At 41.4% G+C, this 18,673-nt stretch overlaps 2 protein-coding genes across 3 annotated transcripts in view; one reads left to right on the top strand and one right to left on the bottom strand.

Moving 5' to 3' along the window:
- The first annotated feature begins 64 nt into the window (after window positions 1-64).
- On the top strand, window positions 65-6,555 carry LOC102223226 (ETS domain-containing protein Elk-3-like). 2 transcript variants are annotated; one of them, XM_023350067.1, is made up of 5 exons: window positions 65-296; window positions 3,485-3,716; window positions 3,814-4,518; window positions 5,481-5,603; window positions 6,373-6,555. In XM_023350067.1, the coding sequence occupies exons 2-5, from the start codon at window positions 3,510-3,512 to the stop codon at window positions 6,466-6,468; spliced, it is 1,131 nt and encodes a 376-aa protein (XP_023205835.1). In that variant the 5' UTR covers window positions 65-296; window positions 3,485-3,509; the 3' UTR covers window positions 6,469-6,555. The 2 variants fall into 2 exon arrangements, with proteins under 2 accessions (XP_023205835.1, XP_005808082.1); XM_005808025.3 differs by having other exon boundaries at window positions 66-296; window positions 3,482-3,716.
- A 239-nt stretch (window positions 6,556-6,794) lies between these two features.
- Window positions 6,795-18,673, bottom strand: part of LOC102223489 (cyclin-dependent kinase 17) — a 44,803-nt gene continuing 32,924 nt past the window's right edge. Inside the window, exons 6-17 of the mRNA XM_005808026.2 lie at window positions 18,499-18,555; window positions 18,272-18,386; window positions 17,223-17,317; window positions 16,156-16,218; window positions 14,786-14,909; window positions 14,449-14,569; window positions 14,145-14,242; window positions 13,952-14,057; window positions 13,670-13,712; window positions 12,485-12,575; window positions 11,827-11,904; window positions 6,795-11,314 (exon numbers count right to left, since the gene is read on the bottom strand). Coding sequence (XP_005808083.1) covers window positions 11,274-11,314; window positions 11,827-11,904; window positions 12,485-12,575; window positions 13,670-13,712; window positions 13,952-14,057; window positions 14,145-14,242; window positions 14,449-14,569; window positions 14,786-14,909; window positions 16,156-16,218; window positions 17,223-17,317; window positions 18,272-18,386; window positions 18,499-18,555 — 1,032 coding nt within the window. The 3' untranslated portion in view covers window positions 6,795-11,273. The remainder of the gene's footprint in view (window positions 11,315-11,826; window positions 11,905-12,484; window positions 12,576-13,669; window positions 13,713-13,951; window positions 14,058-14,144; window positions 14,243-14,448; window positions 14,570-14,785; window positions 14,910-16,155; window positions 16,219-17,222; window positions 17,318-18,271; window positions 18,387-18,498; window positions 18,556-18,673) is intronic.

Below are 18,673 nucleotides of genomic sequence, written 5' to 3'. Positions count from 1 at the left end.
GTGTGTGTGTGTGTGTGTGTGTTTACACAGACGGGAATACTGCTCCAGAGGAAGTGCGCTCGTTCTCCGTCTGCGCGTCCCGACTTCCTGCTCTGAGGCAGGAGAGAGAAAAGCTGCGGATCCGCTTTCAGACAGCGGGGCAGCAGCAGCAGCAGCAGCAGCAGCAGCAGCAGCAGCATGGAGCCCCGACACAACACACACGCTCTGCTTTAAGAGCCAAACTCCCACGACACGCGCGGACAGACGCACAGAAAGAGAGAGAGAGAGAGAGAGGAGCAGCGGCCGTTCACAGCTGGGTAGGTGCCAACTTTCCTTCAGTCTCCAACTTTCTCAAAGTTACCTAAAGGCAGCATCGAAGTGAAGTAGAAAAAAAACAACAACTTGTAATCCGTTCAAAAATCCTTTCTGAGAGCGCAGGAGGCGCAAATCCACACCGCCGACCTGAAAAGCGCAACAACAAAAAAAGAGAGAGAGAAAAAAGCCATGCGTAAAATGTTAAAGCCGTGCGTAAAAATGAGTAAAAGGTTTCCCCAACCAAACAGCGTTCTTGTGCTTGACACTATCACATATTTAAAGGGCGGGGGGCTAGAATGAGGTCGGTGTGACAATAGGTGAGGGAAGGGAAGTAAAAAAATGAGCCGTGGCTCCTTTAAAACCTGCTAGTAGACTTTCTGGTTTGTCTGGACCTCGCAGACTAATTGCCATGCGCTTCCGGATAGAAGCTGGCAGCAGACAACATCTTGAAAATGAGTCACCGGCTGCCGCAAAACAAAGAGCCCCCTTTACTCCCTCCTCACGCAGACATATTTAAAAAAAATAATAATCAGAGCGGAGGAAATGGAAGGAGAGTCATGGTTTGGGTTCTTCCTGCTGACCTGAACAGAAACACAGAGAGAGGCAACAGGCTCAAACGGCGGGCTTTTATTTTGAAATCAAATCTTCAAACATTTGCTTTAACAGATCAAATAATTTGCTAATATCAGCACACCATTGTGCGATCCCAGTGTTTATTTTAGCAGAAGCATGATGAAATCTGAAAAGTGTGGCATGCATGTCTATCCAGTCTCTTTTACTCTGGTACTCCTAAGGCAAAAACAAAAAACATAAAGTGGTGCAACCAGGTGTCTAATGATTGAAAAGATGAAAAAGCAGGTGGTTTGGTCAGATGGTTGCATTTTCTGGGGGACATGGAAACGTCAACCAGAATAATTCGTCATCATGGAGTACGGTGGTGGCAGTATCATGATGTCAGGATGCTTTTTAAAAAAAAATGTTCAGCTGATGCTAAATACAGTGTGGTTCTTGGAAGACTTGGAAAAGTTCAGCTGGTAACATTCGAGTTATAAAAGTTTCCCCAAAACGTGTAGAAGCGCGAGCACGCGCGAGTGTGTGTGGGTGTGTGTGTGTGTGTGTGTGTGTGTGTGTTCTTAAAAAAAACCTTCTACATCTGCTGGGTGTTGTAAGAACTGATCTCTATAAACAAACAGCGAATGTGTGCGCTTGTTCCCGGTGCTTCCCACCGACAGGAAGTCCTGGACAGCCTCTCACCGGGAATGACGCCCCTGAAGCTGAATAACAGGAAGTCCTCCTGTGGACAGTTAGACATCACCGCAGTTCCTCCGTCACCTCACACACACACACACATACACACACATGCACCAACACACAGGAGCACACATACGTACAGGAAATAGGAAGCGAGAACTCGGTCAGTTGTGCGCTTGCGAGGCTGGTGGGTCATTGTTTTGTACTTTCCCCTCGTTTTTTGTCCTGCTGCTTGGTTTCCTTTCAGAGACAAACAGATTCACAAACAGTCGTCTCTCATGTTTCCACCGCTGCCGCACAATATGTTGTTATTATGAAGGCAGGTGGAGCTACAGTTCTCAGAGAGCGCACAGGAACAGACACGCACACACACACACACACACACGGCAGGCAGTCAGCGGTTTCCAGGTAAACACGTCGGTTAGGGCCACGCTTGTCTTGGCAGAAGGGTCACTAACCACATCCTGTTTTATCACCATGGAAACATCTGAAAGCCATCTGACGCATGGACCTTTCTCAGTGACTCTCATAGTCAATAAGAAACTGTGCTGAGGGAGGAAAAGCCTGCCAACCGCTGTGAGCAACAATTATTGCGATTTGTTGTTCCACTCAGTGCCGTGCAAAATGTTAATAATCTTTTAGACTCTTTTGCATTTTTCAATCACAACCTCTGATGTAGTTTAATTGAATTTTGTATTGTAATATTGAAAATGGGGCATGCTTATGTATTCAGCCTCCTCATCATCCCCTATGGTGGTGGCAGCATCATGCTGTGGGACTGCTTAATTTATCTGTGGAAGTTGATCAGAGATGGATGGGAACATGAGGAGGAACCCTTCCCTTGCTCGTAAAATCAAGTGTTTGGTTGTAATAAAAAAAATGTAAAGAACTTCAGGGGAGTAAGAATTATGTTTACAAGGCACGCTATCTGTAGTCACAATCCAACAGGGGTCAATTAGTAGAAAATGGTCATACCAGCTGTTTACAACCTGTGGAAGGAAGTAGAAAAACCGCATGCCACCATGTCTGCGTATAGTGGCATGTGGAAAACATAAGCTCTTCGGTAACAAAACCCAGAGGACATGCGCTAACATTTTTGCTCTTATGCTTACTTTCTCTGGAGCTGCTAACTTGAAGAGCACTGCTAATTTTAGCACGCTTTAGCTTTTACATGGTTATTTTTGATTATCTCCATGCAAATGTATCTCAAGAGATAATTGTTAAAAACTTGCTTTTGCCATCAAAATTAATGGCAAAAAATTTCCAACAATTAAAGAATTTCAAACAATCCACGAGCTACAATTGTTTTTGAGAGTCGTTAGCCTCTGTAACGCCTTTAGGCGCGCTCCGGATCTCTTCTTTTTTTAAATTCTGATGATGCTAATGTTGTTGTCACCATCTACTGGGGCGGAGTAAAGACTCCACCTTTTTAAATTCAATTCCCATAGCTTGTGTAGATGTAGACATTTTTAAAAACAAGAAAACCCTTCCTGAGCTGTGCATCCAACTTCTCTGTCTAAATGTTTGAGAGTTTAGCCCTTAGCTTAACTAGCTTAATTAAGCTAACCAGCTAAATGTTGCTCGCTAGTGAAATTAAAGTAGCTAGCTTAATTACCTAAATTAAGTTAGCTAAATTAAACTCGCTTGATGAAGGCAGATAGCTAAAGTAAGATAGCTATTTAGATTAAGCTAGCTAATAATAAGAATATGCGACAGACTGGCGACCTGTCCAGGGTGACCCCGCCTCCCGCCCGGAACGTAGCTGGAGATAGGCACCGGCAACCCTCCCGACCCCATTAGGGACAAAGGGTGACCAGAAGATGGATAATAAGAATAATAATAATAATAGTCCAAATTTCGTACCACAAACAAGCAAAGCTGGTATGACAATAAAAAGAATCCTTGGATCCTAACTCTGTGCTTTTCCAATTCCCAGTAGCAGAACCCCCGGTGTCTGTGTCGTCATGGAGAGCTCCATCACCCTCTGGCAGTTCCTGCTCCAGCTGCTGCTCGACCAGAGCCACAAACATCTCATCTGCTGGACGTCCAACGATGGAGAGTTCAAACTGCTCAAGTCCGAGGAGGTGGCCAAACTGTGGGGGCTGCGAAAGAACAAGACCAACATGAACTACGACAAGCTGAGCAGGGCGCTGCGCTACTACTACGACAAAGTATGCACACGTGAACTGCAGCACAAACTAAACTGCTGTGAAATGGAGGTTCATGTTGACTCGTCTGGGTTTTTCTTTTCTTCTTCCCTATTTGCAGAACATCATCAAGAAGGTGATTGGTCAAAAGTTTGTCTACAAGTTTGTCTCGTTCCCTGAGATTCTGAAGATGGACCCTGCAGTTGTGGAGTCGGGTCGCAGTGGCGAGGAGGTTGGGGGGACGACGTCAGAACCTGAAGCTGAAGAGGAGGATCGGACTGACAGAAACCAGTATCGCCACTCCAACTTATACTCCTCCTTCACCATCAGCTCCCTGCAGCACGCTTTAGACCAGCAGCGGCCAATCAAACAGGAGCCCAGATGCGAGGAAAGCTCCTCCGTCATCCGGTTCGTAACCAACGGCGGCCACTCGTCCCTTCCTCCAACACCACCTCCATCCATGACAGACAGCCCAAATTCCTCCGTGCTGTCCCCTCGGTTGGCCATCTCTTCGTCCCCATCCCAAAGCCCCGCCCACATACGGGCAAGGGGGCAGAGCCTTAGCGCTGATACTGAAGATGTCGAATGTAGCGCTCAACCTTTAAACTTGTCATCTGGTCAGAGGGAAAGAGAGAAGCTATGGTGCACACGAACACCAGAGAGGAGGGGGTTGGCCAACAATAACCCTTCAAAAGGCAGAAAACCCAAAGGTTTGGAAATCTCTGCTTCTCCTCTTCTCCTGACAGGAAGTGACCTCGTCTCCATTGCCCTCAACAGCCCGGCGCTGCCCTCTGGGTCTCTTACCCCCGCCTTTTTGACCACACAGGTACGAATCGACATTATGCAGCCACTAACGCCACCGAACCTCCCCAAGCTTCCCCTTGAAGCACAGTCTGTAATAGGTAGCAGGCAGAGGAGAGGAAGGAGACATTTTTGATGCGGAAAGTCAGACAGGGAGGGGACGGAGAGAGGTGAGCGGAAAGAAAAGGAGGAGGGGAAGGAGGATTGAGGAGGTTTCTAAGTGAACCCATATGTTCTTGACGCTCCTGATTCACTGGCAGCAACTCGCTGACCAAAACAGGACAGACTGACTACATTCAGGCCCTCAGCTGACATTCTTATCCAGACTGAGTAATCATATACTGCTGTGTGTAAATCACTGACAGAAGCCAAAGGAAGTGGAGGCCGAACTCATTACTCAATATGTCAATGGTAACAGCTACTCCTTTTGGTAACTAGAACCCCTTCCCTAGCAAACCAACAGGAAGTACGGTTACAGAGATTTGATACTTTCTTTGAAAATTGTCCCCATTTGCTTTAAAACCAAATCCAGAATAAAGGTCCTTGTAGTGCCATGGAAACCAACTCAGATAAACCAACAAGGCCAGTTCTTTCAGGAATTTTTAAAACTAAATGTAAAAAATTGCTGAAAGAAAAATGAACAAGAATGACCTAGTGACAGACGAAATGGTCTGACTGATGAATGACTAATAACTGACAAGGAGATGTCATCAAACCCCGGCTTCATAACTATTTACAGGACGAGTGAGGGGGAACTTTGTGGCATTTAAGGCATGCTAGGAAATCTTGGTATGAAATTAGCCTGAGAAAGAATGAGTTCCTTCGTTTGAGCAAAGTTTCAGATGAAAAGCTGTTTTTTGCAACTTTTATGATTGAAGAAGCTATAAGTTGGTCGTCATTGCCAGAATTAACCATCTTCTCCAGACTCTATGTGGATTATTTTACATTGTCTTGATTTTTTTTTCTGTATTTTCCCCAACCTTCCAGACTCCATCTGGTCTGTTGCTAACTCCCAGTCCTCTGCTGTCCAACATCCATTTCTGGTCCGGTCTGAGTCCAGTGGGACCTCTGAGCCCAGCCCAACTGCAGAGCCATGCCCAACTCTTCCAGGTAATCTTCCTTTCTTTTGTTTGAGGCGATATCCTTCAACGGACGCCTGGTTTTCCTAAACACCCCTGGGTTCAGCTTAGTCAGAAATACCCACATCATCTGACTCGACCCCTTCAGTTCATATACAGGTAGCTAGTCAATTGAATTTTAAACTTTGTAATTTGTGTAGAACCAAGATAACCCAAATTCCTCCTTGTTGTCAAAATGTTTGTTCGTTCGTCTGCTGTTGTAAAACCCAAACATTTACGAGGCCCACCTGCATCTACAGTATCTTTACCCGAAACCCAAAGTTCGTGGGTATTCAACCAAAGCCGAAATCATAACGCTAACAGTGCTTGGCCTTCGGAGATGACGCCATGCATAGGTTGCTTATTGATGGGAAGCTGGTTAACCCTAAAAGCTATTCCAGCACTAATAAGAGTCATTGGGCTATAAGCATACTTGTTTATGAGTAGGTACCCTTTGAACTGTAGCTGATCTTTAATAGTACGAGGCTGAAGTGGACTTCAAATAAACCAAACACACCATAAAGGGATTCTGCCAGCAAATCAAGTCTACAGAATATTGCCAAGTACATGGATTTCTTTCAAATACCTCTCTCTCAAAAAAAAAAAAAGCAGGCAGAAACTTTAATCCCCACACTCTCCGACTTAATTTGTAATCATAAGCATGAACTGGTTGATGGTCGAGCACTACTTGCTTCTGGCCAAGACACGTTTCATAAATTGCTAAAAAAGTCTTTAATGTTTCTTATTGTGTACTTTCCTAGTTCCCCACACTGATGAACGGAGCCATTCCCATTCCTCCTTCCAACATGGACACGCCCTCTCCTCTGCTGCTCACGTCCAGCTCCCACAAGTCCTGATGCCAGCAGGAAGCTGGTTCCAGAGGGGATGAGGACGGTCAGACCATCATCATCAAGGAGCAGACCATCCTTAAGCTTGGATGAAGTTCAACCTGACTGAGCATACTTACAGCTGAGACTTCTACCTTCATTCCAGGAGAAACTGGAGCTCCACTCTGAGGATTTGCTCTCTAAGAAGAGCATAGTTTGGTTTGTATGTTTACTTCAGGGTCCCCACCGTACTTGTGGTAAAACATCTGACATGGCGTCAAGAGTGTTCCGTGTCTCTCATCTCGTTTGATTGCCAGTCTCTGCCCAAATGTAGTTAAACCTCAGCAGAACACAAGTTTTTTTTTTTGCCAACTTCTGTAGCCGTCGTGCGTAACTCTTGGACAACGTGTGAAATAAAAGGAGGAAGCAGTAGAGTTTAGAAGTAACTCTGCTGTGAAAACTTTTCTAAGCCTTCCAAGACTAAATACAACCCGAGTTCCCACGTCTAGACAGCACATTAAGGCTTATGCTTTTTTGTGTATTCAAAAAGTTTTAAATGATCAAGTAAGTTATCAAAATGTGTTTGATAGCTTAAAGTTTATCATCACTAACAGGAACAATAGGTGCTAGTGGATATTATTATTTTTGAGGAAGTTGATGTTTTCCCACCTTTTTGTAATCTTAAAGCTAAGCTAAGCTAATTACTTTCTTGTACCTTACATTCAGAAATAAGTTGTTTTTTGCTCAAAAAAGGTTAATGGTTCCAACAAAAAACAAAAGAAAAACACTTAAACAAGTTTATAATACAAAGTAATTAAAAAATTAGACTCTAGCAACAACAATATCGTGAAGTTTTCTGTCACTTTAGAACAGATCTGGCATCCTTTTCTGTCTCATTTAACTGCCAAACGTTTTTTAATGTTCAGTTTCTCTTTCCTGGATACGGAAAGGCTCAGGATAAAATTTTATCAAACGCTGGAAAAAATAAAACTGGGCTACATGAGATGGGACCGTAAGCGACTCCTAGCAAAGCATCTGCTAGCCAGAGTAAAAAATACAGCGCAATACTGATGCACAGTTTTCTATCCTTTTTATTATTTTTGCACTGTACTGTACTTTTAATCTTTGCTGTAGCTTTTATGATGAAAGATTTCTGTAAATGTGTCAAAAGCTTTATATCTTCTTGGCCAAAACTGCACAAATAGCTTTTTTTTTGTAGCTGTGAAATTGCTCCTGGTTTTTTTGGTTTTTGTTTCGTTTTGTTCTTTAGGAAATATGACAGCAAATTATTTTTCATGTTAGTTTCTTATTTTGTGTTTTTAAATAAATGACTTTAATTAAAAAAAAAAAAAAAGTATTCTGATTTCCAATGTGTTAACCTTTTCCGTCGTTATTCAGAAAATGACTGTTACACACGCGTTTTATGAAACAAATTTTTAAATTTTTACTTCTGATGGTTATGAGAAATAAATAGTTCCAGTAAAAAGAGTCACACATCAACTGTTCACCGGCAGCTCAGTGTTTCAGAGTTTGAGTTGACAACACAGCAGGCCTTCCATGCATCAGGCACACACATATCCACACACACTCGGACATAAAACACATACAATTAAATCATCCGTTCATCTGAAAAAAAAGTACAGTTTTACAATGATAAATATTAAGCCGTTTTAGAAATCTCCTTTCGTGCATGTTACTGCTGTTCATGTACAAAAAAAAAGTCATATTAGCAGAAACACAGTTTGCAGTTCACAGGGAAACAATCCTTAATTTGGATAAAGTGGAATATAAACAAACAAATTATGGAAAATCTAGATGTACATGGTTCCAATTTCCAACTTAAAAAGAACAGGCCAACGTAATACAGGAAATATACCATTAATATAATGACTTCCTGTTTACAGTACATCACGTATGTAGTTGATTGTGTAATCACAATTTAATATCTCAAATTAGTGAATGTTCAAATCATTTAGATTAAAAATATTTGTATTGTTTACTGGATCATTGCACCATTACCTGCAGTCTGTGTTTGATGTTAATATTATTACATTAATGATTTCAGATACAAGTTTATCAAGCTTTACCAGTGCTTCCAGCACTCTTCTAGCATGTGCTACCTAATCTGAAACAAAGAACACTAGTGTCGCTTAAACAAATCTTTTCCTGTCACAAAATAGTTTTCAGTCGGCCGCCGAACAAAAGAGCAACAAGAAAACTTCCCTCTGATCCCCCGACAACTTTCAGTTTTATTTGGATGTTTAATGCACTCCCAGTCTTTTAGTTTTAATAAGCTTTTAATATTTTCTGATTTATTAGCAGTTCATCTTGTGAAGCTGTTATATTTAAATTTTTCCCAGTTATGTATTTATAACAAACAAATAAAAAAACAACCTGCGCTTACATTTTTGCCAAGTGCTCAACAAAACTCTTTTAGCCATATTTAAAGCTAACTGGCTATGCTAAACTATAGCTTCAACTGCATAGTTATTCACACCAATGATGTACCTCTTAAGTCAAAAAGTCTATATTCTTCTTTATACCAGAGATTAACATTTAAACAAACACTTGTTTATTGACCTAAATTTGTTTGAATGGATACCTCATCATGTATGTTTAGCTTTAGCGCGCCTAAAGTTAGCATAAAAAGAGAAATCTGCCTAAGCTAACCTAGCAGGGAAACATTGTTCACCACACATCCAATGCTGCTTCATAAATTTTCACAAAGTACATATCAAAACAGGGTTTAGTTTTTTAGCCATATAAGAAATAGCATTACATTAGCTAGTGCAAACTGTATTTTCTAAGCTTAGCAAAATGGCTGCGGTTTGATGTTTAATGGTCAACACGGGAAAAACAAACCAAGCCGACCCCAGGAATGCAATGAACATCAGTTGCCATGTAAGAAATATTCAGGGACATTTTCTTATTGCTACAGTAAACGTATTTAAAAGAGAGACTCGCCAACGAGTTTAATCATCTTTAGCATCACCGTCAGTCGCCAACAACACATCAGCAGTAAAGTCTTGAGTTTTAATTTGAAATCTCTGTGTTGTAAAAATGCTGTGGCTCGACGTGACGTGGGAAAGCATCCACGTCAGTGCCGTTTTCCCAAGAAGTCACGGAACGCATCTTAATACTGTTGGGTAAACTCGGCCGTGTTGAGGCCCACGTCCCTGATGAAAACAACACAAAAAAAAATCTGCAAACGCTTGGAGTGCAGGGTAAAATTTCTGAATGTACAGTTGCATCGAGGCTCTCGACAGTCGGAGGGTTTGCAGGCTTGTCCGAGCTTTTATCTCGGGTTCTGGTTTTTCACATTACTCAACAATGCCGTCCAGTCGTCTTCCCAACAAGGCCTGGGCTGGTCTGCTGCACCAAGGTTTCAAACAGCTACGGTTTCAAAAACTGCTCATTTTTGCCCCAGTGATAAATGAAAACCCACATTAAGGAGCAACCAGAGCTTTCTCCTGTGTATGACGGGCAGAGTAATGCAGCGCTGCGTCATTTAACTCAATTAAACAAATCCGGATGTTTGTGATTTTCTCGACTGGAACTATTTTTCAGACAAGCATGGTGTGGAAACCAAACATTTCTGTATTAAATTTACAGCTGGCAGGTCTGTAAAGCAGCAGGCTGCAGGCTACCGGAACAGATTAACCAGGTAATTAGATTTCTGTTTCTCTACAAAGAGCAGAGTGTGGTCAATATTAAATTTAATGACCATTTATTCCATATTTGTATGAAAATAAAAATATCTTAAAGTAACATAACCGTAATCATCAATATGTCATATTTTAGCAAATGTAGTAATAGTTCCTGCTGTTCCACGTAAATGAAAGATTATGTTAGGAAGTTTTCCTAACACACAGGGATACTGTTTAGTTTTTTTAATCTTGGGTATCATAGCGAATCTCACACCAGCCCATGCCCATTTCCATTTTTTGTCTCTGTCAGATTTGGTCCTATAGATTTACCAGAGTGAGCAGAAACCCAGCGGCTAAAACTGTTAGCTTCGCTCAGACCTCAGCTGCCAGGCGCTATGCTCAGACTTTCAGTGGAACCCCCGACGGCAGCGGCCCCTCAGAGAAACATGGTTCTTCTGAAATGCATTTGGGGGAAAATAATAAAAATCCATCATCATCATCATCGTCACCAGTCTTTCTCGTTCCCCTCATAGCCAACACCGTCGTGTGCTGCAGCTTTTTGAAATGTAGAAACCTTGTATAGATCAGTCACGGAAGCTCGAAGGAAAGAGAACAAAACAAAACAACAAGAAAGAAAAAAACAATCTCCAAATATACATGTACATATATACACATAAATATATATATATGTATAGATATACACAATGCATAAAAAGTTTGAAGAAACTGCAGCTGTCGCTCTGTAAGCACAACAATGAAAACAATAACTTCATCACAGCGTCGACATCAACATCCGTTGAATTTCAAACTACACATACCAAAGAATTATAGTCAGGAGAAATAACAGTAACCTAAACAGACTGCTTAACTGTGCATGGAGTCCTCAGTTCACATCATGTGCGCCAACACACATGTGTACACACACACACACACACACAGACATGTTATATAGTAGACAGTAGTAGTTTAGCAGCAAAATAAGTTAACCTCACACCCCAATAAATAAACAGTCTCCAAGCGTTTTGACTCAAAATCACTCATTCAGAGGATGTGTGTGTGGGTGTACGCGTGTGAGAGAGTCCAGGTGAGTGAGTGAGGAGAGACGCTCCACAGGGAGGTGGGCTCATGCGAGGAGTTGCTGGGAGGTGCAGATGAAGCTGGCCGGCTGACCGTCCTCTTCAGGAAACATTAGAAAAGCATGCTCTGCCTTCTGTTGATGTTGCCGTTACCTGGAACAACACAATACCCATGATGCCATGGGCCTCATTACGCTTAAATACAAGCACATCGAAAAAAGTGAACATTGTGATTTTCTTTGGTCTCATTTCAGAAATTTAAACCTGTTATATATAGTAAAGTACTTTAAGCTATTATTTCTTGTATATATGATGATTATGGCCTACAGATAATTTAAACTAAATCTTTTTGAGAAAATCAGTTGATTAAAGTGACACCATAAGTTTCTAATATTTAACTTTTTTATAACATTCTAATTTTCTGAGAGACTGAATTTAGGGTTTTTATTATCTGCAGACCATCATAATCAGAACTACAAGAAACTCCATTGATAGTTACTGATGATGTCAGTCATCTGTGATTTGGCTTGAAAACTAAAATGGTAGAGAGCTGAAAACTGGAGGTATTGTTGCTAAAAGGCGGAACATTTCTGATACAGGAAGAGTTTCAATTGATACTTGATTCCATTTGAACTATGGGAAATGAGATTAGATTCACAGCCCACCTGACTCGGGGTAGGAGGAGTTCCTGTAGCCGGGGTCCCTCTGAAGCTGCAGCTCTTTTAACGTGAACATCGACACGCCTGAAACACGGGAGACACAGAAACTCAGCTAGCTTAACTTGATAACTTTAGCCAAAAGCTAGCTGTATTGCAGACAGCTAGCTTCATGCAATACGTTTAGCTACCTGAAATACAGTAGAGAAAGAGACTCAGCTAGCTTAACGCAAAACCTTTAGCTAGCTGAAACAGGCCACAGCAAACTTAAAGAAACATGTCATCTAGCTGGAACACGATCAACACCTAGCTTAAGGCAACACACTTAGCTGGTTAAGACACCGAAGAGACAAACACTCAACTAGCTTAACACAACATGTTGAGCTAACTGAAACACAGGAGATAGCCAGCTTAACAAGCATTTTTAGCTAACTGAAACAAAAGAGACAACTAGCTTAATGCAACAGATTTAGCTAGCTGAAACACAAGAAACAGTTAGCTCAATGCAACACATTTAGGTAGCTAAAACACAGGAGACAGCTAACTTAACACAACGTGGGACAGGAAATCAAAGAACGAGTGATGCAGGAAGGCCTGAGGTGAGCAGACAGCAGCTGGGATTGCACAGGACGTGTGTGTACGTGTGTGTGTGTGTGTGTGTGCTCACTTTCAGGCAGTGTGTGGACTCTCATCCCGAGCTGCCTGAAGTAGGAATGTTTCATCGCCTCATCAGCTGAAATCCTCGCCTTGGACTCGTACTGCAGAGACACAGAAGTTCAACGATACGTCACCCACTAGAGAAATGTGAATGATTCACATTCACTCACATTGTGAGTCAGAGTGGTGAAACACAGCAGAGTAAGCACATGTGGATTCCAAAGGGTGAATAACTGCACTCCCTGCTGGCTGCATGTGGTACTGACTGAATTCAAATCCAACATGATTAAATCTGGATAACTGATGTGACAACAAGAAACACTAATTAGCACCTTTAGCAGCGATACATAGAACGACTTCAAATAAATGCGTATTTTATTTCTTTAGAAATTTGAACTGAACATTTCAGAAAAATCAAACCTATAATTTATAATTATTCTATATTCAGGGTTCTTTCACATGTTCCAGATTTTATATCGGTGCATTTTTACTTTTAAGAAAAAATGGCATGAATAATTCCTTGAAATAAAAGAACACGCTCTCTTATTAGCGGAAGATAACTGAGCCACCAGATATTTTGTTATAAACAATAATTTCTTAGCATGTTCTTTCCTCTACTGACTAAATGAACCCCAAAATCAATTTTTCATTATTAAACCTTGCAATTCCTGCGATTTGACCAGGAAGTAACCACATGATGGATGTAAAAATGCTAATAAGACTCTACTACAATAAAAGAAGAATTTATGGAAGGATTTCTACACGTAAAGGGGCGGCAATAAATATGTTCAGTTCTCTAGCCGATCACCGATCTTTAAAAAGATTGATCTGCTGATTCCAATTTGAGCCGACACAGATTTTTTTTTAAATCTCAAAATTGCTAAATATATTGACAAAGTTGCTAAGATGGCAATAGTGGGGTGAATATTGTTAAAGGAAATTTGGGAAAAATTATTGGCTAGTCGGATTAACGATGCGCTTCTACTTGTATTCAAATACTTTTCAGGCTCAGCCTCTGGAAATAAGCTTCAACATTATTAAATTCACAGTTAAACAACTATTTACCTTCAAACATCCTGATGGAGGACTACAAAGGATTATTACTAAGCATCTTATTTGTGCCTTTAACATGACAACCTTCCACTAAATGAATCCTAGTCCCAGACGTGTGCGCTGTGCGTTGCTTGACACTTACTCTGAGGAACGCCAACAGCAGCTCGATACCTTCGCTGTCCAGCCTGAAGGAGAAGAGAAGAGCAACAGCTCAGTATCTGCCAGCAGAAAGGGCTGATGGGAATGTGGAGGACTCATGGGAGGAAGGAAGCGCACAGCCGGCTTTAATGTTTGGCAGGATTTCCTGCCTGAAATGGCCAAACACGCACTCAGAAATGCACAACATCACTGGACGCATTCAAACCAGCCGGGGGCTGCATAACGAGAAATAAACGAACACAAAACAAGAAGCAGCAGCGTGTACCTGGGTGCGTGGTTGATCAGCGGCTGCGGTTTGTATTTGGGGAAGTTGTAGGATTTAAACTCTTCAATGGTGGAGATTCCTGGCCATTTCTCCTCTGTGGGTGTGCCTGAAGTTGCAACAGTCCAATCAGACGCAGTTAGATGGCTACCAGCTAGCGTTACCATGACGATCGGGTTCAGGATGGGATCCTCACCCAGCAGCCTGAAAATGAGATGGAGCTCATCCTCCACGGTGGAGCCGGGGAACAGAGGCCGACCTGCAGCCATCTCGTAGAATATACAGCCCACACCCCTGGAGAACAAACAGCCAATCAGCTGGCAGAACAACAGCGGGCTGGAGAAATGTCACCAAGGCAACATGGTGGGAGCGGGAAGAGGAGGAAGGAAAAAGCACCGCGTGGTCGGATGTTTCTCTGGGTTTAGATATATATCTGACTCCGTCTGCTTCACTGTTACTGTGGGGGAAACTGATAAAGAGGGGCATGATGGGAGATTTACCACATATCGATCTGTGTGGAGTACTCCGAGGATCCTAGGAGGACATCCGGAGGCCGGTACCAGAGAGTCACCACCTCGTTGGAATACGTCTTGGTCGGGACGGACTTTGCCCTCGCCAGACCTGCAGAACGTCAGCACACATCAGCAACCTGGAACGGGAGCGTTTCCATCGGAAACAGCTCCCTGCATTTAGCAGTTTTGGAGCTGATTTTTCAGCCAATTTAAGCTAAATGTTTTTTGCCTTCCTGTTACCAGCTCTCTCTCTCTTTCACACAGACTGAAAGAACTACAGATTTACTTTTTAGCAACAAACAGGAGTTCTTGAGGTTCCTCTTACCAAAATCAGCCAGCTTCAGTTCCCCTCTTTCGTTGATTAGGAGGTTCTGTGGCTTCAGGTCCCTGTGGAGAACTTTCCTCTTGTGACAGTAAGACAGCCCTCGTAAGATCTGGAACAGGAAGATCTGGAAACGCACATTTCAGGATCTAATGAATTTACTGTCGTCTGAGCAACCATTTAGTCTGGGCAACTTTACAATTTTAGGATGTTGAATCAGATCTAAATATGACTTTTTTAACCTTACATTTAAAATCCTACTATGTCGAAATGTTTTATCATTCGAATCTCTCTCTCAAACTATGGTGGCCCAAAGAAGTCAGCGAAATGCAAAAGCCATAACACAATAGCAAAAGCCAAAGTGGCTAAGCAATGCTACACTAGAGAGCCTATCAGCTATTCTGTTAAATACTAAAACAGAATTGAAACTAAAATGGAATTTATACAAAAATAGAGTTTATGCTAAAATAGAAGTGATGCTAATCAAAAGTTATCCTAGCAAGTTTATCATAATCAGGTTTTTGCTAAAATGGAATTATGTAGAAACAGAATCTCTCCAAAATGAAAGTTATCTTGGCGATGTTATCACTTCCGTTTTAGCGTAGCTTCCTTTGTGGCTTTTTTTGCTGTTGCGTTGTGGATTATGCATTTTGTTGACCCTTCTGAGCAACCATACAATTAAGCTATTATAATCCATGCTTCAATAACAGACTATTACAACGCTTAGCTATTAGAGCCTCCTAAGAAGAGCATAATTCAACTGCAATTAATACAAAACTCAACTGCAAAGATCAGAAAGCACTTCTACCAATATTACGTTTCATAAAATGGAAACCTGTGAATTGATTTTAAGGTGCTTCTATTGGATTTTAAAGGTATCACTGGTCTAATCCAGCCTTTGTAATCACTTTCCACCATGCAAATCCCCCAATTCCTTCCTGAGAGGCCTTCTGTTGTTAGAAGTCAAAAGTCAAATCTAAACCTCATGATGAGGCATCGTTCCTTTACTACTGCCTCAACATTCTTCCTGAAAACCTGAAAGCAGCTGGCTTAGCGTGACTGCTACTTGAACTTTAGGAATTCAGCTTTATATTGGCCCAAATCAACTTAGCTTAATTCAGTTTAATTTAGTTTTAATCAACTGATTGTTAGTCAGTGTAATCTTTTACTACCATTTTATTATTTTATTTCATTATAAATGAAATGTGTCATCATGATTTATTTGTCTTGTGGTTCAATGAAACTTTTTTATTTATTTATTCATTTTTTAGTAGTCATGTTTTTGCATTGCCGGTATCCGTTTCTGGTATTTCTCATTCAGTTCTGCAGTTTATCTGACATTTGTTATAGTCGTCTATTAATGGTATGCCCACCTTCACGTTGTGCATGCTCATGATGTTTCCACAGTCGTCCATGTACTGCTTCAGATCCTTATCCTACAAGAGGAGATCACACCATAACTACCATGACTGCCACGAATAGTTCATCGTCTGCTCTTTCCAGAGAACATTGCATATTGATCAAACGTAAACAGGAAGTGGCTTTGACTTACAGAAGACTGGAAACATCAAATGAAAAAAATAAAAAAATAAATAGCAGAAACGAGCGACAATATAACAACTAAAAACTAGAAAATGTGCATTTCCTGCAAAAATCCAAGTGTGAATGCTGAGTGCTTTTGTTGAAGATGCCAAAACGTTTGAAGTGAACTGCTGAAGACTTGAACAAAAGCAAGAAATAGGCAGACGCACCAGAACAAATTATAATCCTGCAAAGAGCCTAAATGGGATTATTATAACAAAAAAAACTGTTGAAGAGGAGTAAAGCTTTTGAGTAATGGAAAAATTCCACCTAAACAGTATTAGAAATTGCTGGAGAACAGTGGTTCCTAACCTAAACCGTAGGGTCACCACAGCTTATAAGGTAAAATTATATTAAAGGCTAAAAGTAGCTAAAATACTAATGGTTGCAGCTAGGCTTCCACTTGCATGTTGAGTTAGTTTTAAACTGGATGATTGATCGCCATTAATAGGCAGGACCTAAAACATCCACTGTGAAACACAACAGACATTTTATATTGTAATTCTCAATTCTGCCACAGGATGGAGCGGTTTCCCCCATGGGGTGAAAAATTCCTAAAAATCTGAATATTATAAAAAGTACAAAGGTTATGAACACAAAGATATGTGTTCATAAGGAGCTTGCTCTCCTTGCATTAGGAGAGCAAGCTGAATAGTATAAAAGTTGAATGGTGAAAATGGCTAAACTAAACTAAATAAAATAGCACAAGTTAGATGACTGCTTTTGGTTTTTCAAGGAAAAACCTAATGAAAGCATAGATGGCTGGAAATATTTTCAATGTCTTTAAAATCGTCAACACAATAAAGAACGAAGGATGGAGCATCATATCGGGTTCTTCTTGTTGTGACATCATGCTTACCAAATACTCAAAGACGAGTGTGAGGCTCTTGTCCGTGTGGACAATGTCGTGTAACGTCACGATGTTGGCGTGTTTCAAGTCTTTTAGAAGCGACACTGCAGCGAAACAGAAGAAGACGACGAAACAACAAACACGTCATTAGGGGAGAACACTTCCTTGTTCACTGGAAAATTATGGCTTTGGGAACATTCTACTTGTAACAATTAAGCACTGCAAATGTTTTCTGTAAAAATTCAAAACTTTTCCAAGCCTTCCAAGTCCTTTATGTTCATTCGAAAATATAAAATCCAAAGATTCACTGAATTTATGGAGGAAGTGTAGAGCAGGCAGGCTGGGTGTACACCAAGAGAAACCACAGACTGAGAGGAAGGAAGGATGGAAGGAGGAGAAGGAAAGACGAAAAGACAGATGGAAAGGAGATTGAAAGCAAGGATGGAAGGACAGAAAGAAATAAAAGACAGAAGAAGTGCTTCAAAGAAAAACAGAATGAACAAAGAAGCAGAAGGGAGGAAATAATAAAAGAGAGAAAAAGAATGAAGGACAAGGACACATGGACAAACCCAAGAAAGAAATGGAGGCAGAACACTAGGAAGGTAGGAAGGACAAAAAGAAGCAAGGATGTAAGGAAGAATAAAGACAAGAAAAGATGAAAGGACAAAACGAGGAAGGAAGGACGGAGTAATAGAAAATAGGACACAAAGAAGGACTTAAACAAGAAATGTTTAAGTCTTTGTGTTTAAAATACGCATTTTAGTTGGTGTCTGAAATGGAAGTAGAAAACCAAGAGGGAGAGAATAAATGAAAGGAAAACGACAGAGAATCAGGGAAGGGAATAAAAGAGTGAGGATGGAAGGAAGGACACAAGGAAGAAATAATTGAAAAAAGGATCTAATTGAGAAAGACGGACACAAGTAAAGGGAGGAAGTGAGGACACAAAGTAAAGACAACATTTAGCAAAGGAATGGTGCTAACAGTAGTGTCATGACGGTTCATCAGACTGCAGCAGTACGCCACCCGAGCCTCAGCTCTACATGAACGGCGAGGGTCACCTTCTCTGATGGCGGTGCAGGGAGCTCCTTCCTCGTGCTCCAGGCGGATCTCCTTCAGCGCCACCAGGTTGTCCGTCAGCTTACTGCGTCCCTTAAACACTGTGGCGTACGTCCCCTAAACATGACAGCAGGGTTTTAACGATTCCGGGGAAGAAACGGTGACCATGTGGGGCACAGGTGCGTATGCTAGCACCTGTTCCTCTATCGCTAATTCAAGGCTTCCTCACCTCTCCAAGCTTGTCCAGCTTGATGTACGTCTCCAGCTTCCCAAAGCCAATTTCAGACTGGAGAGAACGACAAAAAAAATTATTCATCAGGTTGTGAATGTGGCATTTTTAAAAAGAATTTAGGTACTGACAGTTTCAACATGCTGGTAATAGCCCCCATGCTAACACTAGCCTG

This window comes from Xiphophorus maculatus, chromosome 17 (assembly GCF_002775205.1).
Source record: "Xiphophorus maculatus strain JP 163 A chromosome 17, X_maculatus-5.0-male, whole genome shotgun sequence".
Classification (NCBI taxonomy): domain Eukaryota; kingdom Metazoa; phylum Chordata; class Actinopteri; order Cyprinodontiformes; family Poeciliidae; genus Xiphophorus; species Xiphophorus maculatus.
Note: the sequence above shows the minus strand (reverse complement) of the source record. Positions and strands in the feature narration are given on the sequence as shown.

Excerpts from the sequence above, each read along its gene's own strand:
- LOC102223226 (XM_023350067.1), top strand. The coding sequence starts at position 3,510 with ATGGAGAGCTCCATCACCCTCTGGCAGTTCCTGCTCCAGCTGCTGCTC. Across the intron at positions 3,717-3,813 it reads TGCGCTACTACTACGACAAA|AACATCATCAAGAAGGTGAT; the intron begins GTATGCACACGT and ends CCCTATTTGCAG. Across the intron at positions 5,604-6,372 it reads GCCATGCCCAACTCTTCCAG|TTCCCCACACTGATGAACGG; the intron begins GTAATCTTCCTT and ends GTACTTTCCTAG.